This window comes from Grus americana, chromosome 2, assembly GCF_028858705.1.
Source record: "Grus americana isolate bGruAme1 chromosome 2, bGruAme1.mat, whole genome shotgun sequence".
NCBI lineage: Eukaryota > Metazoa > Chordata > Aves > Gruiformes > Gruidae > Grus > Grus americana.
In genome coordinates, this window is record NC_072853.1 from 94,406,033 (window position 1) to 94,425,477 (window position 19,445).

A 19,445-nucleotide genomic window follows, 5' to 3' on the forward strand; every position below is an offset into this window, starting at 1 on the left:
AAAAACAAAGGCAAATAGTTAAACTGAGCCTATAAATGGTTGTTTGTATGTTTGGGGTTTTTTTAAAATAAAGATAGGGTTTTCTCCTTAGCACCAAAAAAGGCACCTTTATTAACATGGCTCAGAAGCAAATCTTTTAACTTTTACAATTAAGATGCAGCAAGCGGTATCTATAGTGCTTCTACGTAGAAGTGATTGGTCAAAATACAGAACATAAGACACAAGTGCAATCAGATATGCTTTATTTCAAATTCTTATTACACTGTGGTTATAAAAAGTCTGTAATGGAAAGCAGGTTTATATGCAAGGGCAAAAAATGGGTAGTTTTATTAGATGATGTAGGCTTTGGTAGGACTGCTTAATTACTTAACAGAGATTGTCACCTTGCATTTACAACACACTGTTCAGTCCCTTGTACCCCAGAGGACTTATTTGGGAGACATTGACATTGCAGAGTTTCTAATGTGGTCACATAAGCTGTACAAAATGAGTGTGTGTCCATGCCTGAAGTGAAAGTCCCCAAAAGTCTGGTGTTCCTGGGTCCAGGGGTACTCATTGAGCATATAAGCTGGTGTGAACCTTTGCTTTGTTCCACATACTTTAGCAAAAGAGCAGCCTGCATTCCTCCCCTCCCAGGACTTGCTTATTTTTAACAGCTGGCCACAGGCTTTGCAGGAGGCAATGTGTGGCAAGAAGAGGAGCAGAAGGCAAGTCATCTCTGTTGCTTTTTCACTAATGAGACCACAAAATGACACAGTCATACACAGCACAAGAAAGCCCCAGCGTTTAATGAGCATGAGGCTTCTTTTAATTTCTTCGGAAGCTCAGTTAGCTCGCTTCTGCTGTTAGTATGGGATGTGCTCTTATACACTATGGCCAGTGGAGAGGAGTTGCCACGGCTTGTGGCACGTGCATCTTTCTCTTGTGGAAAAAGCTCCCGAAAAGGATTTCAGGGGAGATGAGAAATGAACACACTCACGCCCTCCTGCCGCCCTAGCACGATGGGGTATGTGGCTTAGGATGGAGTGATACCCTGCATGGAATACTAATGGAAACCACGGATTCAGAGCAGCCTCTGGGCCAGAAGGTCCTCAGGGGAGGAGCGATGCCTTGGGAGGCCCCATTGTACCTCACAGAGGAATATGCTGCAAAAGGCAGGAAGCAGACCCAGCTTGTGGAGTTTCTGACTCTCAGGATACATCTTTATTCTTTTTGCAGCTGAGTTTGTGTCCCTCTGTCTTCCTGGGGTTGCTCATGTAACACGACTTCATTCTGCAGTAGCCGTGATTCCCAGGGAACTTTCAGTCATGGTTTAGTCTAGACTCATCCTCAGATGGCAGCTCCAGTGCAGGGTATTTGCTAGGCTTGTGGGGCTGGCAGGAGAAAACCCTCACACTGCCCCCTCTATTCCTCTCTCCTTCTCCCCATTTACTGGCTGGCAGAGCCTGGAGTGCTCCTGGGCAGGGAACCCCCTGACACACACACAAGGGAAATGGGGCTACAGGGTGGGGTTCAGGAGAGAAGAAAAGGATGAAGACAGACCACACCATACAAAGGAGATGTGACGAGGAAACGCAAGTTTGGTGTGATGAACTCTGGTATTTCGTCAAGCAGAGGAGAGGAACAACACAACAACAGCGTATGGGGTGGGATGAGGGCATGAAATAAAGGAGTGAGTACACATGGAAGAGTAAAAGAAAAAGCATAGGGAAGCAGCAAGAGGAAGCTGGGAATATTCTGGAGATAACACATCCTGAGAGACGCTTCCAGCAAAGCGAGCTCTCCAAGAACTGAAAAATTGTAACACTAAGATAACGCAGTCCCTTTAGCTAGAAATACCTGGTTTTATTGCAGCCTGAATGATCTGCCATAACGTTGTGTAATTCAGTCTAAGAATTTATAACACTGGGTTCTTTTTTTCTTCTTTTCAGTGAAATATCAGGCCTTAATTAAAACTAAAGTTCAGACTACTTTGGTGAATGCAGCTTTCCAGATTCCCTTACAGCACTAATGCAAAAGACCATAAATACAAGTGAACTATAGGAATAACATGGCCTAGAATTGCCTTTAATTACGTGTATCTAATTTTAAATCATTCACTATCCAGGTGCTTTTTCAAGTTCTCCCCAGTGTTACTGATTACTTTTCTTTACTAAATTTTGTTCAGCACAAGGATGACCAAATTAACAATAAGTAGATTTCTACCTCTTCCCCCCCCACCCCCAACCTGATATTTTGAAATATAGCTAAACGAGAGATGAAGGCAGCACCTTTGTTCATGGTTTCTGAATCTGGACGTTCAGCTCCCCATACACATGCCTCAAAGCATCACAATTCAGGCTTGCAATCAGCTTTCGTAACCCTGGTCGTTTTGGGATGCATTTTACTTCCCAGATCAAGGTAGAGTTCATTGGGATTTGCCTGTAAGAAAAAGAAAAGTAACAATATTGTGATCAGTCAGCCAATGCTCTCAACCTCACCCACAACTGGAGAAACTGAAGGTGGACAGTATAACAGGTCTCAAATTTTTTGTTTCACTCATTCTCATAAGTGTCCTATAAATTATTCCCTCCATCTTCTATTCCTCGCAGAACTGACTCTGTCAAAGCCTTTTCTAGCCTTTCCTCCAGGCTAATTTTAAATTTCCAAAATGAATCAGTTTTTCTCTGCCTCCTGTCACTTCCTCTCATGATCACTTTCAGAATGATCTTCTTTATAGCTAACATATTTTTTTCTACTTTATAATTCCATTTTACCTGTTTATTATAGCCTATAGCCTGTTGGTGATTCCTTAAATGATTAAATAAGTCCTTCTTACAAAGTGTCCAGGGCATTCCCATGCAAACCCAATGCAGTGCTGATGAGATACTGAGCCACTCATCAACTCCTACCCTGTACCACTCTGCCACAGTTGTAACATCAGCAGATCTCACTGGCCACTTCAGATGACTTTTTCATGTCCATACAAATAAGTCAAAGTGGTTTTGGGAGTCCTGCTGTTAGCAGTTACTCTTTTACATTATGTATGACTCTTGATAACTCATACTATAAAGCAACTGTATTCTGTGCTACTCTTGATTTTCAATTTTAGCTACAATTAAGATGCAAGGAGAGCCTCGAGTATTGGTTTTCTGTGTTTTCTCAGTGCTTTCACTATGTTCTATGTACAGATTTTGAAGACTGATATTGATTGATGATTGATTGATTGATTTTGTTTGGGAGACGTCAGGATACAGCTGCTCCAAAGGGACCAATGGAGAAGGTAGTGTAGTGGGGAAGCTATTTATAAAAATGAATGTACTTTTCCTCAGCATTAAGAGGATTATGAATTTAGCCAGTGTTCTCGTCTTACATGGCTGTGGTACTCTGCAAACAAAAGAATAAAGTGAGAGTAAAGTAAGCCTAAACTTTAGTCACCGTTTCAAATTCCCATCTGGTAAGATTTAGCTCTCAGATACCTTGTCTTGTGCCAGGGTCAGGACAGAAATGACTGCCCAGGCTTAGCACAAGTTGCCACAAGACAAGAAACCTTAATTAGCTCTGAATGAGCTAGCCTGGGATCTTCCCACCTGAAGATTTGTTTCAGTGCAAGTGCTAAAATGAGAGGTATTCTAGCTCCTTAGAGGTTAGCTTAGGTATCTCCACATGGCACTGCATTGCATTTTGCATATACAGTCATAGGTACTCTGGGGCATGTACCTACTCTTAGAAAAGAAAAAGCAGATGAAGATCATATTTTTGGTGTGAGCACATGCAGACTGCTTCCAGCAAGTGTTTTGCCTCTTTTTATCTTTGTTCTTAACGAGAGAGATTCTGTTCCCCTCAGTTGGCCTGCCTGTTCCACCAAATGCCCACTAAAATGTTAGCACGATAAAGCAATGACTTCAATTGCTGCGTGAGGTTAAATACCTTCTTAAATTTAGAGTTTATGGGCATGACCAGCAAGGGATTAGCCGTATGGAAAGTGAAGAAGATACTATACAAGTCTGCTGTGCAGTAAGGTTCAATCTACTTTCTTGAGTACTAGGGGCCCATATTCTCTAGGGATGAAAGTTTCCAGACCACGTCTTCACAAGGCCCCAGTGAGAGAGGGTCTGATTTATAGTGCTATCATCTCTGCATATATATATATATATCAGAACCATAGAATGGTTTGGGTTGGAAGGGATCTTGAAGGTCATCTAGTTCCAACCCCCCTGCCATGGGCAGGGACACCCTCCACTAGACCAGGTTGCCCAAAGCCCCATCCAACCTGGCCTTGAACACTTCCAGGGATCCAGGGGCAGCCACAACCTCTCTGGGCAACATGTTCCAGTGCCTCACCACTCTTAACAGTAAAGAATTTCCTTCTAACATCTAATCTAAATCGACCCTCCTTCAGCTTAAACCCATTACCCCTTGTCCTGTCACTACACTCCCTGATAAACAGTCCCTCACCAGCTTTCCTGTAGGCCCCCTTTAGGTACTAGAAAGGTGCAATTAGATCTCCCCGGAGCCGCCTTTTCTCCAGGCTCAACAACCCCAACTCTCTCAGCCTGTCCTCATAGGAGAGGTGCTCCAGCCCTCTGATCAGCTTCGTGGCCCTCCTCTGGACTCGCTCCAACAGCTCCATGTCTCTCCTGTACTGGAGCCCCCAGAGCTGGATGCAGTACTCCAGGTGGGGTCTCACCAGAGCGGAGTAGAGGGGCAGGATCACCTCCCTCGACCTGCTGGTCACACCTCTCTTGAGGCAGCCCAGGACACGGTTGGCTTTCTGGGCTGCAAGTGCACATTGCCGGCTCATGTTGAGCTTCTCATCAATCAATACCCCCAAGTCCTTCTCCTCAGGGCTGCTTTCAATCCATTCCTCGCCCAGCCGATAGTCGTGCTTGGGATTGCCCCGACCCACATGCAGGACCTTGCACTTGGCCTTGTTGAACTTCATGCGTTTTGCATGGGCCCACCTCCCCAGCCTGTCAAGGTCCCTCTGGATGGCATCCCTTCCCTCCAGCGTGTCAACCACACCACACAGCTTGGTGTCGTCAGCAAACTTGCTGAGGGTGCACTTGATCCCACTGTCCATGTCACCAACAAAGATGTTGAACAGTGCCGGTCCCAGTACCAACCCCTGAGGAACACTGCTCGTCACCGTTCTCCACTTGGACATTGAGCCGTTGACTGCAACTCTTTGAGTGCGGCCATCCAGCCAATTCCTTATCCACCAAGTGGTCCATCCATCGAATCCATGTCTCTCCAATTTAGAGACAAGGATGTCGTGTGAGACAGTGTCAAATGCCTTGCACAAGTCCAGGTAGATGATGCCAGTTGCCCTTCCCTTATCCACCGACACTGTAACCCCATCATAGCAGGCCACCAAGTTTGTCAGGCACGATTTGCCCTTAGTGAAGCCGTGTTTGGCTGTAACCAATCACCTCCCTATTTTCCATGTGCCTGAGCACAGTCTCCAGGAGGGTCTGCTCCATAATGTTGCCAGGCACGCAGGTGAGACTGACCGGCCTGTAGTTCCCTGGGTCTTCCTTTTTTCCTTTCTTAAAAGTGAGGGTTATGCTTCCCCTTTTCCAGTCAGTGTGAACTTCACCGGACTGCCGTGACTTCTCAAATACAATGGATAACAGCTTAGAAACTTCATCCGCCGCTTCCCTCAGGACCCATGGATGCATCTCATCAGGTCCCATGGACTTGTGCACCTTCAGGTTCCTTAGATATTCTCAAACCTGATCTTCTGCTGCAGTGGGTGGTTCTTCCTTCTCCCAGTCCCTGCCTTTGCCTTCTGTGACTTGGGTGGTGTGGCTAGAGTACTTGCTGGTGAAGACTGAAGCAAAAAAGTCATGGACTACCTCAGCCTTCTCCATATCCTGGGTAACCAGGTCTCCCGTTTCCTTCCAGAGATGGCCTACATTTTCCCTATTCTTCCTTTTATCACTGATGTACCTATCAAAGCTCTTCCAGTTGCCCTTGATGTCCCTGGTCAGATTTAATTCTATCAGGGCTTTAGCTTTCCTAACCTCATCCCTGGCTGCTTGGACAGTTTCACTGTATTCCTCCCAGGCTACCTGCCCTTGCTTCCACCCTCTCTAGGCTTCCTGTCTGTGTTTGAGTTAGCCTAGGAGCTCCTTGTTCATCGATGCAGGCCTCTGGGTGGTTTTGCCTTAGTTCCTCTTTGTTGGGATGCATCACTCCTGAGCTTGGAGGAGGTGACCCTTGAATATTAGCCAGCTGTCTTGGGCCCCTCTTCCTTCCAGGGCTTTGTCCCATGGTATTCTACCAAGCAGATCCCTGAAGAGGCCAAAGTCTGCTCTCCTGAAGTCCAGGGCAGTGAGCTTGCTGAGTGCTCTCCTTGCTGCCCTAAGGATCTTGAACACCTGCATTTCACAATCACTGCAGTCAAGGCTGCCCTTGAGCTTCACATTCCCTACCAGCCCCTCTTTGTTGGTGAGAACAAGGTCCAGCATGGAACCTCTCCTCAGCACAGGCTTCTCTATCACTTGGAGAAGGAAGTTCTCATCAACGCATTCCAGGAACCTCCTGGATTTCTTATGCTCTACTGTGTTGTCCCTCCAACAGATATTGGGGTGGTGTAAGTCCCCCATGAGGACCAGGGCTTGTGGACATGAGCCTGCTCCTGTCTGTCTATAAAGGGCCTCATCTGCTCGGTCTTCCTGCTTGGGTGGCCTGTAGCAGATCCCCAGTATAATGTCCCTTGTCCCTGCCCTCCCTTTAATCCTGACGTGTAAGCTCTTGGTCAGCTCCTCATCCATGCCCAGGTGGAGCTCCATGCACTCCAGCTGGTCATTGGTGTAGACCTCCTCATGTCCCCTGCCTGTCCGTCCTAAAGAGCCTGTTTCCTTCCATTCCAACACGCCAGCCACAGGAGCCATCCCACCATGTCTCCGTGATGCCAATGAGTTCATAGCCTTGCAGGTGCGTGCACATCTCCAATTTCTATTATTTATTCCCCACGGTACGTGCATTTGCATAGAGGCCCCCGATGAAGGTGACTGACTGGCTAGAGTGGCTGGAATTCCTTTGTGCTGCACTTCAGGTGCTCTCCTGCTGACCTGTGATCCTTCTCCAGGCTCTGGGCATCTATTGCTGGCACTGGCATCAAACTAATAGGAGTGGGATTGATTGAGGTTCCCCTCCCTCAGCAACTTTAGTTTAAAGCCCTCTTCACCAGCCTGTGACCGAAGATGCTCTTCCCCTTCCCTGGCAGATGGACTCCATCAGCCCGCACTAGACCAAGTTTCTCAAAGTGAGTCCCATGGCCTAAGTAGCTGAACCCCTGGCTGTGGCACCAGTCCTGTGACCATTTGTTGACTTGCCAGATTCAACTGGCCCTTTCATACCCCTTCCCTTTGGGAGGATTGATGAAAAAACTACCTGCACTCCAGAGTCCCTTACCGCTGCTCCCAGGGCTCTGTAATCCTTCTTGATGCTCCTTAGACTGCCCCTGGCTGTGTCACTGGTGCCCACATATTTAGATATATACATGTCTGTGCAGGAAGACAACAGCTGTGCTAGGAAACTAAACCCACCTTTTACTGTTTCTCTACTGTCCTACTTCTAAAACAACTTGCTTCTCTCTGCAAATGCTAATTCTATCTGAGCTTTGACATGTAGAAACACCCAAAGTGACTTACCTGCTAGTGTGAATGCATGCTTGGCTAAAACCCTTTTAACACTATCCATCGCTGCCTGGTTAATTCTCATTTGTCATGCAAAGACTATGCCCCATGTAGGAATTGATGCTGCCAAAGGATTTTCCATAAGTCATGATTCTCATCTATCCAAGGCTAATAGCTAAATATCACTATATAGTCTTTATGGATGGTCAAGACTGAAGCCCCCAAGCCACTTCATTCCCAGAATAATGTTGTATCAGCTGGATCACACATACTTGTTTTGTGGAATCACCCAAGTGATACAGAAAAGCTACCTTAAAAATACAGAGAGGTCAATAGTCTCATCCCCACAAAGAATTGCAACACCACATCCCATATGTGACAGTCCCTGATGGACAGGGAAGCAGTGGAAGGGTGGGGAAAGCCTAGAATAGGTTTAATTCTCTTTGCAAATGGAGTAAAGCCACCCTAATCTGATTTTCCTGGGAGAGAATTCAGTGATGAATGGTTCTGCGTAATACGCTGAGCCATCACCACACCCGAGCCATTTATCACTCTGAATTCATGGAGGCAAATATGATTATTATTTAAATAAACTACAACTGCCCCCTGCTCTGTCCTCTGTGTGTATAACCTGCAGCCTTCATTCATCTCAGAGAAGTTAAATGTTCAAATGACTAAGCTGATCCATTTCCATTTTAAATGATATCAAGGGCACTCCTGAAAAGGGGAAAACATGGTGACTTGAAGGAAAATGACGTCTGTTCTGTGAGTCATTTTTCTCCCTAACTCCTGTGCCTTTGATGCACCTGACAACTTCTGCATCCTTGAAGGTGAGAACAGTCCATGGCAGCTTTTGGATTGAGAAGGATGCAGAACAACAGGGGAGGCTGGCACGGCTGGGCAGCAATGAGGGCTATTGCTGCAACTTGTGTAACTTGTGTGGACTGTGCTGAGTCATGTTCAGCAGCGTCTGTGACATACCACGTGCACAAAGCAAGCACAGTATGATGCCCTTTCACAGTCATTTTTCTATCCAGCTCCACTCTGGAGACTGGTTTTGATCTTTTTATCCCTGGCCCAGGTGCAATAAGGCTCAGACCTCCCCTACTAGCTGCAGATAATGCTGACAATTTATGCAGCTGCTGAAGCACAGGCAGTTTTTCAAACTCCTTTTGCACACACCTGGGGACCATCAGCTCAGGTAATGATAGATAACATTGCTTTGGCTGCCCAAGACTAAGCAATGGCTGCAAAATTTTCCAAGGATCTCAGTTATATATCCTGGAACTGGCTAATGCTGAGCTTGTAACACTGAACTCTAATGGAAAGAGGGTTTAGGAAACAACCTGCTGAGCATATGGGTACCGCTGTGTCAGCGTGAGGTGCAACTCTGCATGTAACGAAGGTGGCTGAAGGACTTTCCTTTCCCTCGGGCTTGAGTCCACCCTGTTTTGGGAACACACCTCTGTGCCAGGGCAGTCCTTCTGCAGTGGTGCTGTGAGGGGGAGCTGTGTGCTCGCACACCCACTGCAGCTGTACCAGAGGGCTCTGCTACATCCAACGCACATTTTGTGTCTTGACATAAGCTTGCAAAGATCATCTGAGGTACCTGAGTGGCTTGTATAATCATGATTAACACGAGTGGAGAAAAGCCCTTTTTGAAAAACAGCACAGGACTTGATTTGCACATACTGAGCAAGTGGCAGTAAACACTTCATGTGAAGGATAAATCTGTCTGTCTTTCTGTGATATCAGCTTGTAGGTGCTATTGTCAAGCACTAAAAATAATGTAATAACAGTGAAAAAGTAAAGTCAGGCTGCATTAGCAACTACCCACAACCACTATCCCATCCTCCAACACTGGTACTGAACAGATGAAATGCTCTCACAGTCTCTCTGCACAGTCTCTCTGGACAGCCTGACTTCTTCTGACTATTGAGACCTATAGCTCCCCTGTGTATTGAATTTTAAAGTAAGGAGAGAGTGTTTGAATTGAATTACTCACTGCAGCATTAGTTAAGTGTCTCTTGTAAGCTTCCTCCTATGAGCAAGCAGGGGATGAACTCCCAGCTCGTTGTGCCTTCTTCCCTACCTGAACTCCTTTTTCATCGTTCTCAGCACACCGGGTCCCTCAAGGCGGAGCGTGACGTTCTCCAGGGTTTGTTTCAGAGGATTGGTGAACTCCACAGTCACAGACATTTCTTTGCCAGCTACCGTCTCACCTTGGGTCTGCAAGATAAGGAAAGGATAGCACTCCACAAGCTGATAATAATAAAATGCCCCACAGTGAAATCTGTAGGGTTAAATACACAGGACTTGCAAGGAAGGAGAGGAGGGGGAATGGAGCACACAGCAAAACAGCATGAGGCAGAGGAAGCCTAGTCAGAAGAAAATTGTTGGATGGGCCCATAGGTACCACTGCAGATTTTTCTACCCATTGCAGTTTTCCCTCAAGCCACACGGCAGGTCAAGAGGCAGGATCTCATTTCCATAGAAAAAACCAGAAATCTGCATGCACAGTCCTGGAGCTGAGTGTCCAACTGAAGGCAAGTCCGGCTGAGGGGACCTCTCTCCGAGACTCTGCCCCCCTCCCCAGGCTCCCCACCAGCACTGAAGTGCATGGCCTGCTCAGGACACAAGCTCCAGAAGAGAAGGGCAGGTCTTATTAGCCTAAGTTAGAAACATCGGGTCGCATTGCTTGCACACCCCAAAAGTGTTGTGCCTGTCTTCTGCCTGCCTTGCAACCAACCACCTCTCATGTTCTGAAGGGCTTCTAACCCTGCACACGTGCTGTGTAGACCTGAGAGTCAGTTGTCCTCCAAAACCATTACATAGCAAAAAAGCAATACGTTTTGCGCTGGGAAATACTAAACTGCGAGACTAATGAGCAGTGATCGCGTTGACTGCCACGTGTATTACAGTACACAGCTGAAGGGATCTGTCTGTCCCTTCAGATCAGTTTCCTCATACAGCTGCCTGGAAAACACTTCCAAATGAACATGTTTTTAAACAAAGACTACATGCATGGTTTTTTCCCCCTAGAAACGAACATTTCTCACAGAATATAAAAGGCTCGGGCAAGGGTTTTCAACTTATGGCTGGCAGATCCCAGCTGGTCCATGGACTACTTTAAAGGGCCTTGAGAAAGGTAACTAAGAAAATCTTGTCAATAAAGTGCTCTGCTGGGGTCTGCAGCCCTCCTGCAAATTTTTAACAAGTATGACAGTTGCAAAAAGCTGAAGAGACTCTAGTCCAAGGGATCACTCTTCACCAACTACTGATATATGGACTGGAGGAAAGGATGAGATTCGCACAGCTAAGCTTTCAACAGCATTTAGCAACCTGAATTTGCAAAAAGATATCAGTGACATTTTCAGAAGTCCTAGCCCAATTAGAAGTCTTATGTCCTCCTTATTTCGATCGCCCATTTAAGATCACTGTTACATGGGAAGATTCAAAATCATCCTGAACTCCCAGACATGCAACTGAGACCATGATATGTATTTGCTGAGCTTATTTTTGTAACCTGGTCTCAAGCTAAATTAGAACATGTGTAATTTCCTCAACTGTTAACTTTGGCAATCTCCTTAGACCAACAGGGAAAGATCAAAAGTGTATCCAAAGACATGAGGGAAATATGTTTTTTCATTCTTCTCTTTTACTCTCACATTAAGAACTCCAGTCTGCCAGTCACATTCAATGAAGAAATCTGACAAGAAAACTAGGGAGATAAGCTTCCTCAGATTTCTTAAAAAAGCAATAAAGCAAAGTTTCCTATATAAATACATAGGTATATACACATGCACACACACTCTTAAAAAAATCCAGCTATTAAAATTTCAGCGTATTTTCACACATCACAGAGAAGCAGAGAAGACACAAACTCAGTTTTACTCGAAAACGTGGTTATTGGACAACAACCTATCGTATATACTAAGCACCCTTTCTTCATAACAACAGGGAGGATAAACTGTTTTGAAGCTGAAATTGGGGATGCTGTATAAGATGTTCTGTTTAAGTATTGAATTGAAAGAACTCTCTACTTTTCAAATTTGGTTATTGAAGACAGGTATTTGGAGTTTCTCTCTCTGGTTTACTTCCTCTCTCAGTAAACAAAAAGTCTTTTGTTTGAAAATACCAATAATCCGATCAGATCATTGTGACATTTCTGCACATCATGAAATGGAGTGGATTTTTTTTGCAAACTTCACTGCAGTTTTGATCTACTTTTTTTGAAAAGCTTTTTCTGCAGAATGCTGTGGTTGCTACATAAATTACTATATTGAAACCTGAACATTGGTTCAAATAAATATACGGGGGAAAAAGGTCTATAAACTTAGATTTCTTTCAAGGTTCTGAATTTTAAGGAGCTGCATTCATGTTTGTATAAAGCTTCCTGAACAGGTGTTCTGATTTGGTTTTTAGTATTAGGAAAAAAACAGATCCAAATGACATTATTCAAAGGAGATGGAGATTCAGCGCTTTTGAAAATGAAGCAATTTATTTGGATGCCCAGTTATGAATTGAGAACTCTAAATCTCAGCCCTGCCTTTGCCATGTAACATAGCGTCCTTGTCCTATCACAGACAACACACTTTTACATTTTCATAGGTACTATGCCACCGTCTGCAGAAATATTTGAACTTTCAGGGAAGTCCACTGACAGTACGTTTACAGAGTGGTAGCAAAGCACTGAAATCCTGAAAGCATTGTCTCAAATCTATGCAGCCCATCTAAGCTTGAAGAAACTTTCTACAATACCTGCAGGAGCTTACCAAGCAAATTCACCTCAATAGCAGTGTCCTTCATTCTTCAGCAAGAGGCCTCTGTGCTGTGTTCCTTTAAATATAATGGACTTCTCAAGCAGTTAAAGACTTGAGTGAGCAATCTCTCTTACCCTTTGAGTTTCTCCAGCTTTCTTAGATCTTTTCCCCTCCTTCCTCCTCTGAGATCACTTCAGCTCTCTACTACTGGTGATGCTGTCAGCCTCAGGGATACTCAGTACAATATATAACATACCTATACACCCTCGTACACTCCAGTGAGCTGCCGCTTTACAAGGTCCATGTTAGACTGAAGGTTTAACATGCACGCACGCACACATACGCGCCTCCATCCCAGAAGTCAATGTGACAACCTTGTAGAGAACAGCCCGCACACAGCATGGTGGTCGCTCCCCTCCACCACAGCCTTGAGCTACCTTGATCCGCAGGGTGGGAACTTCCAGGACTGTCGCCTTCTGTGTGGCCAGAATCTTCCCCGTTTCATTGATCCGTGCCGTCACAAAGAAATGAAAGGAGGCTTGGTCCAGCAGCTCACTCAGGTACTCACTTGATTTGATCACAACATCGAAAGCGCTAGCTGAGGGGAGACACAGGAAAGAAAAAAGGCATCTGAAGCAATCTAATGGCTAATTACTCCTCCCATCATGGCCAGTCCCAGTTACATGACTGCCTTGGAAAAAAGGTGGTCCACAACCAAAAAATGGCTTTGTGGGTTTTTGCCCAAACTATCTTCATTTCTTCACCTCACCATTCACCCTCTTATCTTGCCCTCTTTCCATTTACGCTGTGAGCTCCCTGGGGCAAGGGCTGGGATTGTGCACAGCCTCTGCCCAGTGCCCATCAGCATGGGCCCAGGTCACTGTTGAAGGTTTCTATGCAATACGCAAAAAAAATAAGTGAGAAGCAAGACTGGCAATAAATAGATACTGGGCATGAAGGTCCAAACCAACTTTTGAGTGTCACCCTTGTAAATGTTTGCTCTTTCACTTTATTCCTGTGCTTTCTCTGCTTTTCTCCCAGGCAGAGGGATGCCACCAGGGATGCCACCAGAGCAGCCACTGGGGGTTGTGAGCCCATGCAGGCTACCTGGGAGGCCACCTGCTCTCCAGCTCATGTATGGATATCTGCCTTTGTCCTACACTGGACTTGCCTGCAAAATTTATCAAGAAGGTCCTCCTGTCACCAGCATGCCCTCCAAAGAGCTTTCACATGCTCCCTGACAATAATTATTGGAAGAAACAAGTCCCCCTAGGCTAGATGGTTGAGATGCAGGGAATCATTAATTTTAACTGTATTGAACCACAATTCCCAGGCCAACAATGGTGTGAGAATGTGACGCAGAGAAGCAGACGTGCTAACTAAGTGACCAGGCAGAATATATAGATCTGGAGCTCTTGCCTCTATAAACATTCATTGTAACCCTAGTAAACTTATCAAGATCTCCTATCTGTTAACTATGATTATTATTGTTATCCATTATTTGCACTGTACTTGTGACATACACTGTACACACTGAGATAACTGAACTCAATTGGGTAAATGACATTCACCCCTTTCACTCTTTTGATCCGCTCACATCAAAACCAGTTCCTTGATTTGGTTTCAAAGCTATTCCCTTGGTGACCACCTGACCTGGATTTACCAGGCCAGCCTTAAATTTACTTGATGTGCTCCCCTTTCCTCCTTCCCTCTCACTCTGTATCTCTTGTAAAAGAATTTCCCATAATGCCCCAAACTGTAAATTATAAATCAGGCAAGGTATTTCTCATCTGTGTAAAGTAAACAAACAAATAAATAAATTAGTTACAATCTAAGAGAAATTTACTTTACAGTGGAAGGAAAGAGGAACTTTTCTATTTAAATTTAATCACTACAGGTAAAAAAAAAGAATAGACTTCAATTTTCTTAGCATTGGCTGTGCTGGTAAGTTGCCAGTACCACTTACTGCACCTGGAAAAGCCAAGGGAGACACAACATCAAGCTGCCTTACGGCCTTTCAAAAAAAATAGAGAAAACTAAATATAACCGAGTAGATACAAGAGCACCTTTGAAGGTACTGGAAGGTTTAAGCTATTCAAATCCTCAAAGATGTTTTCAACCCACACAATTCCTTTAATCATTATTCTGAAAATCATGCATTCGTTTCCTGTTTGAAAACTAAGTTTGCTTCATTCTTACAGCAGCACGAACTGGAAGAATGCCTTTGACACATCTTTATTATATTGTAATTTTTTGTTACTTCCAGATATATATATTTACACTTCTTGCCATGAACAAAGCCTACGGATTCTACCTGAGTGCCTTGGAAAGTATCCTCCCATCACACCCCTGACAGAGTATTCTCACACAGTTGCAAATGATTGTGCTGCCTCCCTTCACACTGCCCGTCTGCTCAGAAACCATTCCTGATTGCACACATACTCCTTCCCAAAGCAAAGGTGAAAGAATTCATGCTTAGGTTTGATGTATCACTTTCAGAGATGGCATAACTTGTGAGGGTTTTTTGTCCTGTTGTAGGACAAAGTGCTCCACAAGTGGATGGCTGTAGCTCAGATATAAGCTAATTTCCATCCTGAAAGGTGGTAGTACCTTAAAACATGTCTCCTTGGCCAGAGGCAGCGATGGGGACATACTATTGGTACACAGGCAAAAAAATCCGTGCTCTGTTCTCTCAGGTGCCTCTCTCTAGTCTGTGTTCACTTACTGTCAGTCAATTCAGAGTTTCCAGCACATTTTCAAGAAGCTTTTTACAAACTTAGCAAAAATGAATTTTGAGGCTCAGTGATGCTTAAACATCATCTGTTCATTTCATTTCTTACACAGAGGAGATAGATGAGCCTCGAAGCACTGCAGAAGCTGTGGCTTAGGTAATAATACCTTACACAGACCTTTGATGCAAGAGCAGACGTGAGTCCTGGAACCAAGCACAAAGCACAACCAGAAAGTGTAGCAGGTATTCACACATCTCCTACAAGATGACTGAATATTCGCCCATCAAAGAAATGGCACAGAATTTAGACCGAGCAGTTGAAATTGATTTTTTTTACTGTACCTAGCCAAGTCTCCAAAAGTTTTGCAGTATTTCAGATCAAGTATTTATTAACTAATGCAAACCAACATAAACCTCCACACTGTGTTTTGATAGGCTGTGTTAGAACAACCTAACGCCCATTTCCAGACCCCCCACAAATGAGTTGGGGAGTTAGAAAACCAGCAAGCAGCTTTCAGGACTTTGTTATAGACTGGAGGTAGAATTTTTATTAACCTTCACCTGTAGATCCCTGTAAGTGGACTCCTACTTTATGGAGATTAATCGGCTCCAAATAAAAAGGTGCAGTTTTAGATGGCACTCAAAGTGAGGAAGAAAGCAGAGGATTTTTTTTTTTCAAGCCACAGTGGGAACCATGGTTCAATGGAAGCTTCTCACTGAGACAAAACTCGTCTTCTTTGAGGACAGAAGGCTCACAGTGTCTCCTGAAGTAGGATGAGATAGACAAGACAGATGAGAAAGCTCAGAGCTCAGCCAGGGTTGCTGTGATCCAGCACCAGACCCAGATCAGGAGGCCCATCCTTTGGCCTCCCAAAGTCCTGCCGCTCCCGCTGTGCTCGGCAGAGATTGCTTTTGCCCAATGGCAGTGCCAAGAAGGCAAAATCATTGCTCCTGACTCTCTCAGTAGGGAACTCAAATGGAGGATCCTCTGACTGAGCCTCCATAAGAGCATGTTCTCATCACTTTTGCTGAGCTGGAGACCCAAGAGCACAGGCCTGTCAGGAGAACAAGTGATTGGCAGTCACTTGTCGCTGGAGAAGCCAGGGATCTACAACCAGCCTGCTCCATAGCGCTTTGGAGTACAGCAGGTCCTCAACACTTGCTGACTGTTTTCCAAATGGGGCTGCCATGGCTGCCATGAAATACATTGGTTATGTCAAAAATAAAAAAGGAGAAGATATCTCTTCCCTACTTTGAGCAATGCAAAATCCTGCCCTCAGACACATGAGCTACACTGCCAGGAACTGCTCTTCTCATGAGATGGGGGAAGCAGCATCTCCCCTTCGCAGTCCAGAGGGCTCTAGTAAAGGCAAACACTGTATCTGTAAAGATAACTCACCTTTGGGGTGCCTGCCCAGCTGACAAATGCCCCTGCTCTATAGAGGCACATTTTAGTTACAGATCAACTTCTTAGATCACTGTAAATACAAAATCCTGAACCACCCAGTCCTCCAAAGCCAGATGTGCACTTGGACCCACTCTGATCTTGTCAGCTTCTTCCAGGTATGACAAGATATTCACCTTTTTGTCCCTGTAAATGACACCCTGGGGAACCAGATCATTTCCTTCACTTACTGAGATACTGCTAGGAGGCTAAAGGCATGAAAAACATTACCCTGCAGCTCAATACCTGCACTCTTTTGCTTTCTTTTGTACTAAATAAGAAAAATTAACAGTTCCCAGACATGCAGCTTGGTGTAAGAGCATTATGCAGAGAGTAACAGCTTGAAGAAAACAGCCTCAGCTCTAAACGACACTGGCAGCAGGGCCAGAGTTGAGAGTGGAACCTCCTGATACCCAGTAGAGTATCCTACCCCTAGCTACTAGAATTGTCTCTACCCATGGGTAGAGACATTGGTGACAGTTAATGACACAGAGAAAAAAGCTAGCAAGTCTGAAAACAACTATGCAAATCTTACATGAAGAGGGTTCCAGTTTTGCATTGAAAGAGTGTTTCTTGAATTCATTTTTTGTGACTCCTGTATAAAACACTATGTTGCCTGAAAGGTATGTAGTAGCAGTGTAGTAGTTGCGACTTTTGTTCCTGAAAGTTATAGTGACTTTAAAGTCACTGCCAAGGACTGCCTTTTGCGCTTGGAATTCCATTTCAACATCCGTCTGTGGCTGATACACAGTATCTTGGGTAGTTTGCTTTTTAATACCGTACATCACAGCAGTCTCAAGAGCCAATCTCTCCTCCGCTGAGCCTAGAAATGAATGAAAATCAAATTTAGAAGAGAAATAGGAGTAGGGCATTAGCCCACTCACCGATCACAAGGGTGTATCTTCCATAGTTTGTGGTAGCTGAAATGAATGGATGAGGGCAGTGAACCTTCCTATAGGGAGGTTAATATCAGGAGAACTTCCCAAATTCCAAGTGAGCTGGTCTTAAAGATTCAAGCCATATCAGATAAATTAACCTAGCTTAATTGATATTAATGGAGCTACACTGATTTACACTGTGCAAACATCTGGCCTGAGTAGGAAATATCTAAACAGTTGCATAGAAAGCCTTGAATTGTTTTGAATGCTTTGAGTTACTCCATGACTACCCTTTATTTTCACTGCAGCTTACTCAGTCCAAAGCATTTCTGAGTAGCAAAGTCTGTGCTGTTATCAAGGCATCTGCAGTGTTTCTGGGATGGAGTTACAAATAAAGAGTTCCAGAGGGCACCTTGGCAGCTTTTCATGCAGCTCCCTCAGTGCCAGAGGTCTGTAAATCCACCATCCAAGATCTGAGTGAGGTAAATGTAGATCAGTATGATCCCACCCCATTTCAGGTTACCTTCTTGGAACTTGTACTCCTCAGTAATCTCCATCATTCCATCATCCCCAACTTTCTTGGTCACAATCAACTGCCCAATGTGGGTTGTGTCAATTCTTTCTATCACTTGGATTCCATTTTTCTCCCTTCTTGAATAAACAATATCACTATTCACCTACAAAATTAAATGAAAAAGGACTGAGATACATGGAAGTAGAGAGAGGAGGGGAAACCAGCCTATCTCCCCTCAAAACAATGGCACACTGACTTGAAGTCCCATTAATTACTCGCATTGGAATTAGTCATATGCTACAATAATGACTAGATTAATTTTACTATTCACAGCTCCAGAACGACAGCATAAACTTGAGTAGGCTACAGAGATACCATTTGGACTTGGGGTGCATGATTACACATTACTTGCACCAAAAAGCTTTAGACCATAGAGAGGGGAATGCTTCATAGATAAAATATCTTTATTCTCTTCTGTCCTAAGCTATATACAATTCAATTAGAGAGAGACTTGCTCTACAGCTGCTGCAATTCTAGGCACACCAGCTCTGGTGGTGCCAGAGGTTAAAACTCCAGACCAGGCCCTCTCACTCCTCACGGAGATATTTCCTTCTCAGATCTGCCAGTCAAACCACCCATGTGAGCTCTCCTTGACTCACTGCAGCCAAAATGAACATGATGAGCAAAGACTTCTTTAAAATCAGTGCAACCATTTTCACTGAAATAAGCAAGGGAACCTTAACATAAGCAGCTTTGCTGGCAAGCCTGAGAAGGAGGTAACAGCTAACAAGGGGTGAAGACAAGCAGCTACAGCTAGTAACTCATTTGCCAGCATAGCTGGAATCTGGGATGGATAAATGACCACAGCCTGAAGTTTCATCTGAGCCAGAGCAGCTTTTTCTGCTTATTACATTGGTGAGCAGAGATTAGAGAAATCTCTGTCATTCATTAGAGCCATATCACATCTACTAGCCTGCATGTCAAAATATAATTATGAGATTTTTCTTTGACATGGAGTATACGTGAAGTAACTTTTTAGTCCATAAATTGCAGTGGAGCCCTATCTTCTGTCTCACCTATGGTCTCATTGATATCACTCAACGCACTAAAAATTTTCAGGTATGTACCTCGGCATAGACAAAGGGAGCATCAAATTGGAAGCAAACGTGACCATGTTTAATGGCTTGAACTGAGGCTGGGCCACACCTGTACATACCTGTGGGAAGAAGACAGACAAATTGAGAGATTAAATTAATTTAAAAACATGTCAAAATGTTATATTTTCTTAAAGAAAAAGAATTCTTGGGGTTTGGTGAACCCTTTTAATAGTTTACGAGAACTCCTGACCAAGTGAAAAGATTAATTTCTGTAGCTAGCCTTCTAAACACCACAGACTCAAGTCTGAAACAGTCTAATGGTTCAGTACCTTCATGGCACTGTAAAGTCCACTGTAAGTCTCAAGTGCTTGAAATGCAGTTAAAGCTGGTTTT

At 44.4% G+C, this 19,445-nt stretch overlaps 1 protein-coding gene across 4 annotated transcripts in view; it reads right to left on the reverse strand.

The window, feature by feature from the left end:
- Positions 1-225: 225 nt before the first annotated feature.
- F13A1 (coagulation factor XIII A chain) overlaps positions 226-19,445 on the reverse strand; it is a 76,758-nt gene continuing 57,538 nt past the window's right edge. For all 4 annotated transcript variants that reach the window (XM_054814599.1, XM_054814600.1, XM_054814598.1 and 1 more), the window contains 6 exons: positions 19,083-19,171; positions 17,965-18,118; positions 17,099-17,386; positions 12,826-12,986; positions 9,718-9,854; positions 226-2,421 (listed from right to left, as the gene is read on the reverse strand). In XM_054814599.1, the coding sequence (XP_054670574.1) occupies positions 2,277-2,421; positions 9,718-9,854; positions 12,826-12,986; positions 17,099-17,386; positions 17,965-18,118; positions 19,083-19,171 (974 nt within the window). In that variant the 3' untranslated portion in view covers positions 226-2,276. The remainder of the gene's footprint in view (positions 2,422-9,717; positions 9,855-12,825; positions 12,987-17,098; positions 17,387-17,964; positions 18,119-19,082; positions 19,172-19,445) is intronic.